Source organism: Saccopteryx bilineata, chromosome X (genome assembly GCF_036850765.1).
Source record: "Saccopteryx bilineata isolate mSacBil1 chromosome X, mSacBil1_pri_phased_curated, whole genome shotgun sequence".
NCBI lineage: Eukaryota > Metazoa > Chordata > Mammalia > Chiroptera > Emballonuridae > Saccopteryx > Saccopteryx bilineata.
In genome coordinates, this window is record NC_089502.1 from 29,588,786 (window position 1) to 29,603,464 (window position 14,679).

The 14,679-nt window shown below is 47.5% G+C and overlaps 1 protein-coding gene across 4 annotated transcripts in view; it reads left to right on the forward strand.

The window, feature by feature from the left end:
* Positions 1 to 1,505: 1,505 nt before the first annotated feature.
* SEPTIN6 (septin 6) overlaps positions 1,506 to 14,679 on the forward strand; it is an 80,757-nt gene continuing 67,583 nt past the window's right edge. For 3 of the 4 annotated variants that reach the window (XM_066249697.1, XM_066249696.1, XM_066249695.1), the window contains exon 1: positions 8,015 to 8,078. In XM_066249697.1, the coding sequence (XP_066105794.1) occupies positions 8,019 to 8,078 (60 nt within the window). In that variant the 5' untranslated portion in view covers positions 8,015 to 8,018. Of the gene's footprint in view, positions 1,525 to 1,902; positions 2,003 to 8,014; positions 8,079 to 14,679 lie in introns of those variants that run through there. The other variant, XM_066249693.1, reaches the window with a different exon arrangement.

Here is a 14,679-nt window from a genome sequence, read left to right on the forward strand (position 1 = left end):
CAGACCTAGTAACCTCGGGCCCGTCCCCATCCACCACCCCAGCCTTTGCCAAGGAAGACCGGTCTCTCTCCCAGTCACTCATCCTGGAAGCGGTCGGTCAACTCTGACTCTCCGCCCCCATCCGGTCCCGGCCCAGCCTTACAGCGAGTCCTCGTATACAGACTCTTTGTGTCTCTTCTTTCTTCTGCACTCCCCCCACCCACATCCAAATCCCCGCTCAGGGCGCGCTTCAGTGGTCGCGTCCTGAGTGCCAAGCCCGGAGCTGGAACCCGGGATGCTCTCTGCGCTCCGCACACGAGGAGCCCCCCGAGACGGGGCTGAGAGCGCTGTCCCGGCAGGTGGAGTCAAGTGCCAGGAAAGCGTTTCATGTGCCGCACCATTTCTCTGTCTCCCTTCCTTCTCCCCAGGTCCGGGCTACTGGGTCGGGTCCCTTCTCCTCCTCTCTCCCCGGCTCCTGTTTTCTTTATTCTGCTTTCCTCCCTATTGCGTCCTTCCCAGCCACTCCGGCCTTGGGCTGCCTCGGGGCCGTCTCCCGCGCCCCCATGCCGGACCCTTGCAGACCGGGTTTTCGCCCACAGGCCTGCCTCCGCCCGCGCTCCCGGGCGCCACTCTACGTCTGGGTTTCCCTTCGGGAGCAAGGCAACTGCCCTTTTGAGGAATGGAGTGTCCCGCTCCCTCGGGCCCCGGGCACGTCAAGTCTGCCAGGGTTCACCAGTCCCAGGGAACTAGCGAGGGGTCAGTCCTGGAGGAGGAGGGAGAGGGCGTCGGGGCTGCAGAGGCGGAGAGGTGCCGAGGGCAGGGGGGGACAGGCGGCGGCGGCTGGCCCGGAGGAAAAGGAAATCAGACAGGCATAACCTCTGCCTTCGGGGTTCTCCGCTCTGTGCACCGCCCGCCGCCAGTCCCAGGCTCACACAAGGTTAAGGGACAATTAGGGGCGGGACAGAGCCACTGGAGGCAGCTACCTCTCACTCCCCACTGTCCCACTCCACAGAGCTGGGGGTCTTCATCCCCAAGCCCCTCCTCTGACTCTCCGGCGGTCCGGACGAGAGAAGCGGGGGGCGGTTTGAACCTCAGCTCCCAGCTGAGCGCCAGGGTTGAGTGGGAAGAGGAGGCACGGGCCTGTCTGGATTAAGTACGCGACAGTGATAGCTCGGCTCCACGAAATTTACAGCCCAAGACACCCGAGGCTCAGATAACTCAGGGCAGAAGGGACGCTTTGTCTCAGGACGGCTGGCCTTGGACTCCCTGTGTCACAGCTCGGTTGCGGGGCCGCAGTGCGGCTCCCCCACCGCCCCCTTTCTACGCTCCCCCTTGGAGCGGCAGGTGCAGCAGCTGCCCCCCTCTGGCCTCAGCAGCGCTCCCGGGCCGCGAGGAGGCGGGGGCAGGTGCGCTGCGGCACCGAGAGCCGGCGGCAGGCGCTCGCATCCCAGCACCCTGACATCTCGGTGAAGAAGGAGAGGGGTCCAGAGGGCCCGGAGGAGGGAGGAGGACTGCAGAGCTCAGCCGCCCGGCTGCGCGCGGGAGGTAGAGGGGCGGGGGCTCCGCTCTAGCCTCCGGGGGTCTGGGGACTCGGGGATGTAAGGCGATAGCAGGGGGGTGTGACAATTCAGCAGAGGTCGGGACATACCACTGAGCCCAGGGAAGGGGGGGCAGGACGTGGTCACCGGGGGGAGCCCCCGCCCCCCTTCAAAGGCCAGCGACCGAGGTTGTAAGGAGAACTGGAGGCGGGCTAGTAGGGAAGCGAAGCTTTAAATCTGTCTCCTCCCCAGACCCTACCTCCAAGGGGGTGGGCGGTAGAGGGGAGGTTGGGGTTGGAGCAGCAGCGAGGGGGCTCCTCCCTTGCACCTCCCCCACCGGACTTGGTCGCGCCCGAAGTGTAACACTTTCTCTTTGTCGGAGGAGCTCCACTGTTTCCTGTGCTGGAGCTCCGGTTGCGGCGGCGCCCGTGGCAGCCCTGGCGGACGCAGGAGCGATGGCAGCGAGCGACAGAGCTCGCCAGGAGGTGAGTGCGGGCTTTGGGTGCCAGCACTCGGGCCAGGGCCCCGGGCGGGGCGGAGGAGACCCGGCCGCCACCACCACTGCGAGGAGGGCAGTGGGCAGCACCCTGGAGCGAAGGCGCGGCGGGACTCCCGCGCCTACGATCAGCGGCTCAGTCCCCCAACCTGTCCTCGGGAACCGCGGCGGCGGCGGGCGGATGGGGGCTTGGCCACGGCTTCGGGCGGGCGGCTGAACTTGAATTGCCCAAGATCTGCAGTAAGCGCCGCCGCTTCCCTCGCTGCAGCCGCGGTCCGGCCGTTGGGGCGTTGCCGAATGAATGGCTGCACGAGCCGCCAAGCCCACCGCGTCCCTGGACCCTAGCCTTCCTAGACCGCGGGGCCGCGCCCCTGCGCGCAGCCACTCGTCGCGACCCGAGTTCAGTAAGAAGAGGGGCGCGGGGCTGGGGTTAGCGGGCGGCAGGAGGCTGCGAGTGGTGAGAGGGGCGGGGAGGTGACTAGCTGGGGGAGGGGTTCTCCATATGCATTACATATGTGACTGCGTCTGTGAGTGTGGAGCACTGTGTGCGTCTGAGTGCACGCGCGCGCACCCGTGCCTCCCGGGCGGGCGGCGGCGCCCGGCTGCTCTCTGACCCGAGATGAGTCTGCCAGTTTCTCTGAGTGTGGGCACCTCCAGGGTGTGTGTCCAGACGCCTCTCTGCTTGTGCTGCGTGCCTCTGGGTCCCCTTCGTGCGTTCGTGTGGGGTGCAGTTCGCTGGCCTGTAGGTGGCTGGCTGCGTATTTTGGCAGGTTTCTGAGCACCTGACCCAGGTTGCGCGGGCCTCCGGGGTCTGTAATGCTGCGTGTTCAGTGTAACTGAGCTAATGAGTCAAAACCTGTGGAGCTAGCTCTTTCTATTGGGACTCAGGAAAATAACTGTGAGGTTTGCAAAAGCAGTGCCGTCTTTCTTTTTGTTGGCAACAGACTCTGGAAAAAAAATCTTCGTTTAAAGAGCTGAAGTTTTCCAGCCTGAGATATACAGAGAAATCATGTTGAAGTGACCTGAGGCTCCATGTTTGTTTTTTCAGACGAGAAGTTTGGTTGCAAAGGGAAGGGATGATTCCATTTGGGGAAACAACCTAGCCTTTCTATGCATCCATGGGTTTCTGGAATTTTTAGAAGCCCACAGTTACCAGCACCCTGAGGCGAGGAGGGACAGTGAAGTAGAGAAGTAGAGAGAGGTATGTCAAATCCCGTGACATCATATACTACTTGATGAAAATCACGAAACACACACACACACACACACACACACACACGCACAAATGTTTTAAAACCTTGTGGTTTATTTATTAAAGGAAATAGTCTGTGCAATGCAATTCCAGTGAGGAAAAAATAGCTTCTAGGTATTTCATGTAATTGAAATTGATTTGTTTTCAAAATCTGAAACAGGAATCCAAGTATTTTTCTCTACAGGATAAGCATGAATTTATCCCACCCTCTCGTTTCTGTTTGGAAGGGCAGAGTGATTTCTTTGGAAACTCCCCCGACTGTGGCAGAGCCTAGCACTGAGCTCTGTATACAGTCACAGTGTGGAGGGATTCAGAGCGGATAGGGTGCTCTGGCACGATGGAATTTGAGCGAATTCTCTTCTCCCCCAGATTGGCACAGTAATATTTATCACTTTAGTGTTTTGAGGGTTCCCAGAGTGCTTTTCTCCTCCTCGTTACCTGCATTTTAGAAATGGCATGGCTTAAGTAGAAGAATTAGTCCCCTGGATTACATTTACCCCATTCTTGTTACCAAAAAGGATGTTAATGATTTTTCTTGTCAGCTAATTAATTTGCATTGACCTGTCTGTACTCTCTCACCAGTGTGCTTGCCTGGATTAGGATTGCAGCATAGTTGTTGCAAAGGCGAACATTCTAGAACGTTGTGTTTCAGTTGGCAACCCAGAGATCCCTTTTGTTGTGCAGATGAGGGAGGGTTGTTTTAGGGCCGTATGATTTGCTTGTATGATTTGCTTCGCATGGGTCCAGCTTGCTCTGGCCAGCCTTGCTGTGCTGTATGATGAAGAACATAATTGCACGCCAGATTCTGAAGCTCCAAGAGCAGCCTGAGCACTTGAGACCTTGTTATCATGATAAATGGGTTTCTGGGAACACTGACATCACTCCCCATGCCCCCCAGCCCCAGCCAGTGAAACTCTTGTTTAATGTGTCATTTGTCTCTCTGTTCTCCTTTGTGTCTGCAAGAAGTTGTAATTCACCAGGGGAAGATGGAATTAACTCAGGAGACCTTGGATGTTTGGTTGTAGCTTGTTTTTTTCCTGGGAACATGAATCCAGGATTCGGGAAGAGAAGACTGGATAGTAAACCTAAGTGTGCCTGGCTTAAGAGTTCTGTTTCGTGAGCTCTGAGACATGGTGCCATATAAGTAGTCCTCTGGTGTGTGTGTGTGTGTGTGTGTGTGTGTGTGTGTGTGTGTGTGTCCTTCCTTTCCAGAGTCAGTTGAGGGTCACTCTGGCTAGACTATAACAGTCCCTAGAGTTGTTGGGTAGGGTCCTTATTTGGGCATGCATGCAACTTGCAAGTTTTGTTCTCCTGAACATAACACAATCCCATCCTGTTTGAATAAACACTACAAAGATTTTGCATGACAAAATGATTTCTCTATTGTGGCCACAAGTGTTTATTTCATTGACTAAGTGTCCAGCACAATGGCTAGCCCTGGTCAACTATACAAAAAAAGTAGTAGACCCAGTTCTTGGCTTTTAAGCTTACAGTCTAGTTGGAGAGACAAATTATGGACACAATAATTAGAGAACTACAGCAGATTCTTGCGATGGTCCCACCCCCACCCCCGGTCTGTGAGGTGGTTTATTAATATACATACATACTCTGAAAGAGTACAGGACTTGTCCAAGGTAACCCAGCCAGGCTCAGTGTCGGCCCGAGGCTGCATCTCCTGGCTCTTGTACTGTTTTCTTTCAGTGTAGCATTTTGAGTTACAGACTTTAAGTGCTGGCCTATAGAAAGAACCTTGATTCTGACTTGAAATACTCCCACAACATGGGCAATGATGCTTTCTTCCAGTAGTAGCCAGGTGATGGTCTTTCTCCCTAAAGAAAGAGCTTGCAGGGGCCAGGTTGGCCCCAGCTGGGGTTGGCCTGGGGCAACTGTCCACAGGTGGCTGCACTCTGGGCTTGCTATCAAATGGCACTTCTCCTTTTATCCCTCAGCCATCTCCACCACCTCACACTAAAAGTAATATTGTACCCTAAACAGGGAGAACAAACCCCAATATCCACTCATACGTCTACTGGAGATATACAACTGAAAAAAATTTATATAGCCCCAAATATTCAAACTTCTTTTTTTTTTTTTACAGAGACAGAGAGAGTCAGAGAGGGGGATAGACAGGGACAGACAGGAACGGAGAGATGAGAAGCATCAATCATTAGTTTTTCGTTGCACGTTGCGACTCCTTAGTTGTTCATTGATTGCTTTCTCATATGTGCCTTGACCGTAGGCCTTCAGCAGACTGAGTAATCCCTTGCTGGAGCCAGCGACCTTGGGTCCAAGCTGGTGAGCTTTGCTCAAACCAGATGAGCCCGCGCTAAAGCTGGCGACCTTGGGGTCTCGAACCTGGGTCCTTCCACATCCCAGTCCGATGCTCTATCCACTGCGCCACTGCCTGGTCAGGCTCAAACTTCTTGAATCTAAGACAAGAGTATATGGATGATTACTGTACTATTCCCCAAACTTTATGTTTTTGAGATGTTACAAAATAAAATGGGGGGGGTATGGAGCCCTGGCCAGATAGCTCAGCTGGTTAGAGCATCGTCCAGAAGCGCAGAGGTTGCTGGTTCAATCCTCGGTCAGGGACGGAAGAAACGGATGTTCCTATCTCTTTCCCTCTCTTTCCCTTCCTGCCTCTAAAATTAATACAATAAACATTAAAAAGAATAACAAAGTAAAGCAACTATGAATTGATAACTTCTCGTACCACCCTCCTCCTTTGTCTGTAAAATAAATAAAATCTTTTAAAAAATAATCAAGTAAAGCAACTATGAATTGATACTTCTTGCTGAACCCTCCTTTGTCTGTAAAATCAATAAATAACATCTTTTTAAAAATCCCAAAAAAGTTGGGGGGGCATTACAGTGCACGCCCCCTCGAAATGCACATGGCCCCTTCCCTCAGGGCATTTCCGATCTGGTAGCAGAGGCCCACACCAATAACTAATAACCGCCACGTGGTAAGTGCGGCGCAGCCGCCGCTGCATGAGAACTCATTACAAAGGGCCCTCATCCAGCAGTGGATGCGGGTGGTATGTGACAAGGGAGGCTTCCTGAGGGTTTCAACTCGGAAAAGGGTAGGTGTGAAGATGGTGAGATCTTGCTTCTGCTACTGGGCTAGGAACATTTCCTTTGTTAATTCACACAATTTTATTGGCATTCATTTCTTCACCATGTGTCCACTGGGCAGCGACTCTGCCCAGCCCTGTGCCAGGCCAGGTTAGTACGGCCGAGGCAAATAGGGTGCTGCCCTCGCCGAGCTTCCAGCTGGGGGGCGGGAGCCAGCCCCGTTTCCTTTCCCCCTCCTCAATGCCGGAAATGTGTGTTAGCAGTGCTCTTATTCCAAAACTGCATTGCTGCTGAGTGATTTGTCTGTATAGTACAATGAGATTTTGGTCTGCAGTCATGTGCACAGCATTTAGTTTGTGGAGTCTCTACTGTAAATTTTCTGTTAATTGCTGGCTTTGTTACTCAGCACGGCCCCTCCCATTCTGTGCTGTAAGGGAGCGTACCAGTTGTATTAGCCTGAGCAAAACTAGGATAATTAGGAAGCTAAGTCCCCTGGAAAAAAGTATTCCAGAATGAAATGGGACTGATTGCTGGACTTGCCTGGGCTTCTGGATTATCAGAGCTGGGGTTTCATGTTAGCTTGAACAATTGAGAAGGGCTCTTACCGCGTGAACATTAAAAGCGTATTCAAGAAAGAAAGAGCAGAGCAAAGAAAAGGAATACCATGGATAAGTGTAACATGTTTCTTTCAGCAATTTCAAAATGCTTCCATCTGTATGACTGTGCTTTCCCCCAACAGCTTCCTGGACAAGTATTACTGTCTTCTTCATTTTATGGGTCCAGGAAGATCAAGTGACTTAGTCCAAAGTGTTATCGCTGGTCAGTGGGTAAGACGACGGAACACTTACCAGATGACACAGATTCATTCAAAAGAAAAACAACAAAACAGAAAACAAAGCCCTGGTCTTTTCATGATAATTCTAAGAAATAAAAATCCTGCCCCATCCTCTCTTCTTTTTTCATGGGATTCCCCGCCCCAGCACACTCAGGGGGGGTCAGAGGAGAATATACTTGGGTGCTTTGAAGAGTTTTGATGTTAAGAAGATTCTCAGCTTAAATACAAATAGCACAGTCATGGGATTTTCTTTCTTTTTTCCCCCCATATTGCTTTGAATAAGTCTTGGAGCCACCAGCTATGTAATGATGGATTATTTTAAGTAACAACTGGAAGGGGGGGCAGAATAAATTAGGAACACAGACCCCTCCTCCTCGGTTTGGCAGGAGGAGGCTTCTGCTGCCACGGTTTGGGATTTGGAACCGTGGGTTTCTCTGTTGCCTGCACAGAGGAAGGAGGCCACATGCTCAGGAGGGTGAGACATAATGTTATCCTCTCCTTCAGTGTCTTCTTGTTAGAGGCAGCCATCTGCTGAATTATGCAGTGTGCTCTCAGTGGCCCTGGACTTGGGTCATCCATTCCACTCACTTAAAGGTAACTGGGGAAGAGATTTGCGGGCCTCCTCTCGAGGATAAGACTCAGGGCTCAGGTTTCTCCCGCCATGGCCCTCTCTGACCCCTAACGAAGGCCCTGGGGTAACAGGAGCAGAGCTCTGCTCTCACGGCCCTTGATGAGGTGTGAGGTAGCCTTGGGTTTCCTTTCGCAGCAGAGGCCCCCAGCTCGGAGCACTGGCGACGAGGCAGGAACTAGGTTTTTTCAGATCCCTTTTAAACGAGACCAGATGGAGGCAGAGGCAAGTTCAGTCTCCCCAGAGGACAGTCGGGCTTTCGTCCAGAGGCCTGTGAGTAAACCTTTTTTTTTTTTTTTTTTACAGATTGGAGATAACAATGTCCAGAACACCTAGAAAACTCTGTTTAACTAGCCTAGCTTGAAGGGAATCTGTCTGGCTTTTGTGGGAAAGTTGACCCACTCTGAGCAGGGAGTCGTCCCTGGACTGAGGAGGATATATTTTTTTCTTAAGAATTTGGCTTGTTGGGTCAGGTAGCCCTGGGGTTCTTGAGCAGAGCTAGGCAGTTGGCCAGGCCAAGGCTTAGGTCGGAGTCAGAAGAGAGGGAAATGGGAGAGAGAATGCGGAAGAGGAGCAAATGGCTCTCCATGACACCCACTACTACATCAGTTGCCTTCTGTGGGCCACAGCCACCTTGGTGAGCCCATACACTTCCAGGTCATGTTTCATGACCCTTCTCCCTCCAACTAAGCATCAAGCCACAAACCCAATGTCCTGGAATTTCACAGCATAAAAATCTATATCTGCCATTTGAGGCAGCTTTTCCATTTGAGAGTGGCAGTCTGCTTGGCAGGGCCCTGGATCCTAGCCCCGCTCCGCCACTAAATCACTCTGACTCGGGACAAGTCATTTCCTCTCTCTGAGTCTCTGTTTCCCCTTTTGTAAAGAGCGGATTGGATTAGGTGATCTTTAGGGGCATTTCAAGCTCGAATATTGTATGGCTCTTATGTTTCCTTGCTCCCTAGCCTAATTTCTCTTTGGTCCTTGTCTGTTTCTGCTTCTGAATGAGGTGGCAGCATGTTGCTCCACCCCTTCCTTGCTCAGACTCCTTGAGCTGGGTGGGGAGAGAGTTGGGGAGAAGGCAGATCTGGGCTTTTAGCTCAGCAGAGTCTCTATAAGTGGATTAGAAACAACGCTCCAGATACTGTGTGTCCGTGTAGGTGTATATAGCCCTTGTCTTTCTACAAAGCTACGTGCCTGCTGACTTTTTGTCTATTGAGTCCTATTTTAAAGGCACAAGGAGAGCTGGCTGTTTAATGGAATCTTGCTGTGAGCCCTTTTATAGAATGAAAAGCCACTCTGTAATTGATCTGGTGAATTAAAATCCAGAGTTTCAGCCTTCTGCTGGTTTCGCCAACATGGGCCCTTTCCCTGTGTGGGGAGGATGGTCTCCGTGCATCTCCCAGGGGCCCCTAAGGTGCTCTCTCACTGAAGGCCATATCTGGGGCCAGCATTTGCGGGCTTCACTTCTCCTTGGCAAAGCACCCAGATTACTCTCTCCCAGTTCAGGGTGTCAATACTACTGTCTTCATCAACCCAAAGGAAATTCTGACATTTGATATATGAGGCACATTGGAGGTTTTTTTTTTAACCTCTGGGAACTTATCAGTGCTTTTGTGGTTCTTATGGCCTATAATACAGTGGCGATCACACCTTTGACAACAATGGAGGCAGCAGATAGGGCTGTTGCCCACCTGATTGTGTCAAGACCTTTTACTACGTTTCAGGATATGTGATTTTACTTCCGGTTCACGTGAATATTTATAAAAATGTTACACTGTATAATCATGTTATGTATATATAATGATGCTATTATAATAAGGAGAATAGTAGAATTTTATTGTATCACTGGTAAAATGAATGTTTTATATTACAGTTAAACTGCCTGAAAGCTGAATACTCACCTGAATTTTCTGATTATCTGTATTTAAAGCACCTTTTTCATTGTAGTTGAATGTTTGCTATAATATCTGAGGCCACTTTTCTGTGTAGGAAAGTATCATGGAGCTTTTAAAAAAAAAAAAACAAACATTTTTATTCTGATTATAAAAGTAAAATATGTCTATTGTAGAACATTTGGAAAACACAGAAAAGCAACACCACTACAGCCCCTCCACCCAAACTAACCATTGTCACCAACATGTTGTATTCTTTGAAGTTTTTAAGAATGCATATATACCACTCCCCAATGATTGGGATCATCCTGTTTATACTGTTTTTTTTTGTAATAGTATTCGGTAATCCTTCCCCCGCGTTATTAAATATTCTTAGAAGCTGCTTTTATCAGCTTTTTAAGATTCTATCATGCATCATTGAATTATTCATTGATTTTGATCGGTTTGAAGATTTGCAGGATCTATCATAGATTGGTCTTCAGGTCTGGGAAGGGCAGGTATGAGAGATAAGGCCCACCAGTGAGTGACACATGGGGACAGTCTTATTTCCGTGTTTCTGTCCTTTCCTAACATCAACATGCAAAGGCTAGAGGAGAAAGTTTAGGGAAAGCCCAGTCATCAACAATGACTTTTTGCTTTGGTCTCATCCTTTAGAATGACAGCTACTAACTTAGTCACCTCGGTTTTATTTATTTATTTTTTAATTGAATGTATTGGGGTGACACTAATAAAATTATATTAGTTTCAGGTATACAATTCTATGTGACATTATCTGTATATTTGTGTAGGAGACGACCCCGCACCAATATAAACAGCAGTTAACTGCAGAGCAAGGGTTACTTGGAGACAAGAGATCTTGGAGTATATTAGCCATGGAGAGACTCTGGCCTGGGTTACTTGAATGCAAGTACGCAGGATTTTTGGAGGAATGCCTCCAAGAACCAGATGTCCTCTGTGATTGATAAGCTCTGGGACTCTGACTCTTCTCCTGTCCTTGTTCATGAAAGAAACAGTAGACGTGCAGGGTTGGGGATGAAACGGATGGGAAAAAAGGCTTGTGTAACTTTCTAGTTTTATCTGCTGAGCTTTTGGAACTCAATAACTATGCAGTGGCAATTTTCTCTGGGCTGATTCCGCCTAAGAGTTTCAGCCCTCTGCCCAGTTATCTGAATCTGGTGTGTCTTTTGCCTCGCGAACCCGAACTGTAAAGAAATTTGTAACATATTTGTATTGTGTGTCCACCACCCCAAGTCAAGTCTTCCATCACCATGTATCCCCTTTACCTTCTCCTCCGTCCCTGCCTCCTTTCCCTCCTGTAGTTGCCACACTGTTGTCTATGTCTACTGGGTTTTCTTCTTTGCGTACTCTCTTCACCGTTTTCACCCAGCCACCAGCCCCCATCAGCCTCCTCAGTTTTAAATGGAGGCAGGAGATCCTCTGCTGACACAGATAGGCGCATGCTCAGTTCCCAGAGGCCTCAAATACTGTGTACTTACTAGACCACTAAGATCGGAAGGGAGCAGGAGAGTGAGGGGCACAGAGTTTGCCCACTTGCATGCTTATGGGACTCTTTATTTTCAGAGTAACAGCAATGGGAGAAAAATGGACAGCTGGAATGACCATTACTCATTCTTCATAATATGAACCTTGACTATTCAATTAGAAAACGAAATTGGTGTATCCTCAGAGGAGGGGGCAGAAGAAAAAGAGAGTGGTGTTTCTGCCAGTGATATGAAATGTGGTATAACGGATTTCAAAACCACAAGTGACTGCAGATGAGGAGAAAACAGGAAGTGTAATTGGGGAGGGAGTGGGGCTCTCCCAGAACTCAGGAGTGCTCTTTCATTTTGCCTGCCTCTTAGCTCCTCAAAGACTCTGCCTCTTCATCATCCCTGCTGCAGCGCTGAGTGAGAACTCTCTTGCCTTGTATTAAAAATGTTTTTAAATTGCATAGGTAATGTGTGAATACATTCATGCGATAAAAGAATCACACAATACAGAAGCATACTGACTATCCCCTGAGAAACCGCTGTTTCCATTATCCTCCCCTGAGATAGCCATGGTTCTTGGTTTGGTGGCATTTTTTTTCAGTCCCCTTTCTATGGACTACGTACATTTATGTTCAGGTGCACATATATACACGGTATAGAGCTTTTTGGTATATATGGGCTCATACTGTGCTTATTGTTCTAAAACTTCTTTTATCTACATTATAGTGTGTCTTAAAGATATTCACATCAGTACTTATAGAGTGACCACATTCTTCTTCTTTATTTATTTAAAAAATTAAATTTAATGGGGTGACATTGGTTAAGAACAGAACATGTTTCAAGAAAACATTTCTATAGCATTTGAACTGTTGATTGTGTTGTGCACTAACTTCATTCTTCTTAGTGGCTTCAGAATATTCCAGAGTAAGCGTGTGTCATAATTTAGTTGAATATTTTCCTACTATTGGACATTTACTTTTTTTCTGGTTTTTTAGTACTATAAACAGTGTTGTAATGAATTTCCTTGTAGTACATGGATCTTTGTACAGACGTATGAGCTCCTGTAGAATACATTCTTGGGAGGATTTACGGTTACTGGAGACAGACCATTTAACATTTTGGTTACTGTGGCCTTTCCAGCATCTCAGTTCAAGCGTTGAACATGGCACCACCTGCTACTCAGAATGATAACTGGGTGTCAGACATGCTGGGCCAAGTTGTTAGTTCCATCCATCTCCTCTTATGAACATTGTAATCCAGGGAACATTTAATTAATTGTAGTCAAAGTAGTGAGGACCTCAGTGAATCAGGCCACCTTCTGGAGAAAGAGGGAGAGAAGACTTCGGAGGTTTAGTGAGGGAGGGGAAGAAACTTCCAGGGGCTGTCCTGGGGTCCGTGTACATTTCGTCCGGTGTCCTTTCCTTTTTACTTCTACATGTTTAGCTCTGAGCTATGACTAATGTTCATAATGATGACCTTCATGCTTTATAAGATGCATCAAAACAAGAGTGAACGGTGTTTGCTAGACAGGATTGCCTAAAGCAGGAACTATATATACAAATACTACATTTTTGAACCTTTCTCAACTACAAGCATTGAGATAAAAAGTTTCCTGCTGCTCAAAAAAACAACTCCCCAAAACAAAAACAGAAAAACATGACCCCATGTTCCCTAGTCCCCATACCTTCCAGTTAATTTAGTTACATTGGACACTAGGTTAAAAAAATTACAGAAGAAATAAGGGTTCTTAAGGGATTGTTAAATGTCACCAGTGACCTTCATCAAATCTCTGTAATTGTTCCTGATTTCAGTCTTGGCCTCTGGTGATAGAAAGCTATTGGGTCGCCTGACCAGGTGGTGGCACAGTAGATAGAGCGTCGGACTGGGATGCGGAAGACCCAGGTTCGAGACCCCGAGGTCACCAGCTTGAGTGCGGGCTCATCTGGTTTGAGCAAAGCTCATCAGCTTGGCCCCAAGGTCGCTGGCTCGAGCAAGGGGTTACTCGGTCTGCTGAAGGCCCACGGTCAAGGCACATATGAGAAAGCAATCAATGAACAACTAAGGTGTCCCAACGTGCAACGAAAAATTAATGATTGATGCTTTTCATCTCTCCATTCCTGTCTGTCCCTATCTATCCCTCTCTCTAGCTCTCTCTCTCTGTCTCTGTAAAAAAAGAAAAGAAAAAAGAAAGCTATTGGGTCATCTCTTCCTTATCTGACCATGTTCTCCTCTTGGAAGAGCCCTCTTCATCTTCCCATTCCCTACTAGCGGCCACTTCCTGTATTCTATCTTCAGCTCTTCTCTCCCTGTCCTGTCTCTTGGAGAACACGTCTAGTTTTATACCTCTCACTCTTAAATTTATATGCCAGTCTGGAATTCTCCTGGAGCCTAAAATTCCATCTTACTAAGAACTTATTAAATTTCTTCTCCTAGATATCTCACATAAAATCAAAACTATCTTATTTTCCTTAATGCAGCCATCCCTTGCCATATCACGGTTTCACTGTTTTGCTATATTGCGGGATTTTGCGTTATATAGGTATTTTTATGTATTTATTAGTTTTATTATCTTTGCGGTAAAATAAGCAAAATAAGTCTAGAGAAGGTTAATAACAGTGTGGGAAAGGTATATAAGAGTGTGGGGAGGTTTTATAAAGCCTTAAAATATATATAAAAATAAATATAAGGTCGTGACATCACGGATTTTTGCCTATCGCAAAGGGTTCTGGAACCAAACCTCCACAATAGATGAGGGACCACTGTATAGGAAACATTTCTACAAATTCAGAAGAGAAAGGCAATTGTCTAGTGTTTTTGGCAAAGACATGTAGAGGAAACTCACATAAAATCATACACATGCACAATATACACATAGAGTTGAACAATAAAAAATAATAATAACATGCAAATTAAATGACACGTGTCATTTTTTAGTGGTTCAGTTCACAATAGCTAAAAAGCCTCAGAAACTCAGTGTTGGTTTATGTATGGGTAAACAGACACTCTTGTATAATGGTGATGGAAATAGATATTTGTACTATTCTCTGTTGAGTCATTCTCAGTGTGTACCAAAGTCTTTCTAATGTGTGTGCCCTTGGGCCCAATGGGCTTCAGTGCTGGGAATTTAACTTAAGGAAATAATGAGAGATCTGCTGATCTGTAAGAACAAGAATTATTGTCTATGTTGTTGAAAACTCGGAAGCACGCTAAATGTCTAGCAATGGAAGACTAGTTAAGAAAATCTGGTGAATTCTTACAATGGAATGGTATTTGACCAAAAAGTAATGTTTTAGATGTATACTTAATATTATATTGTTGTCTGGCCACCATGCAGTACATCTGAAAATAATGTTGAATGTCAATTGTAATTAAAAAATAACATTAAAAAAAAGAAGTATACTTAATGACAAAAAAATCCACACTATATTGAGTGTCAGGTTATTAAGTCAGTTTATGAAAAGAAGTATACAGAATTATCCCTATTTTGTC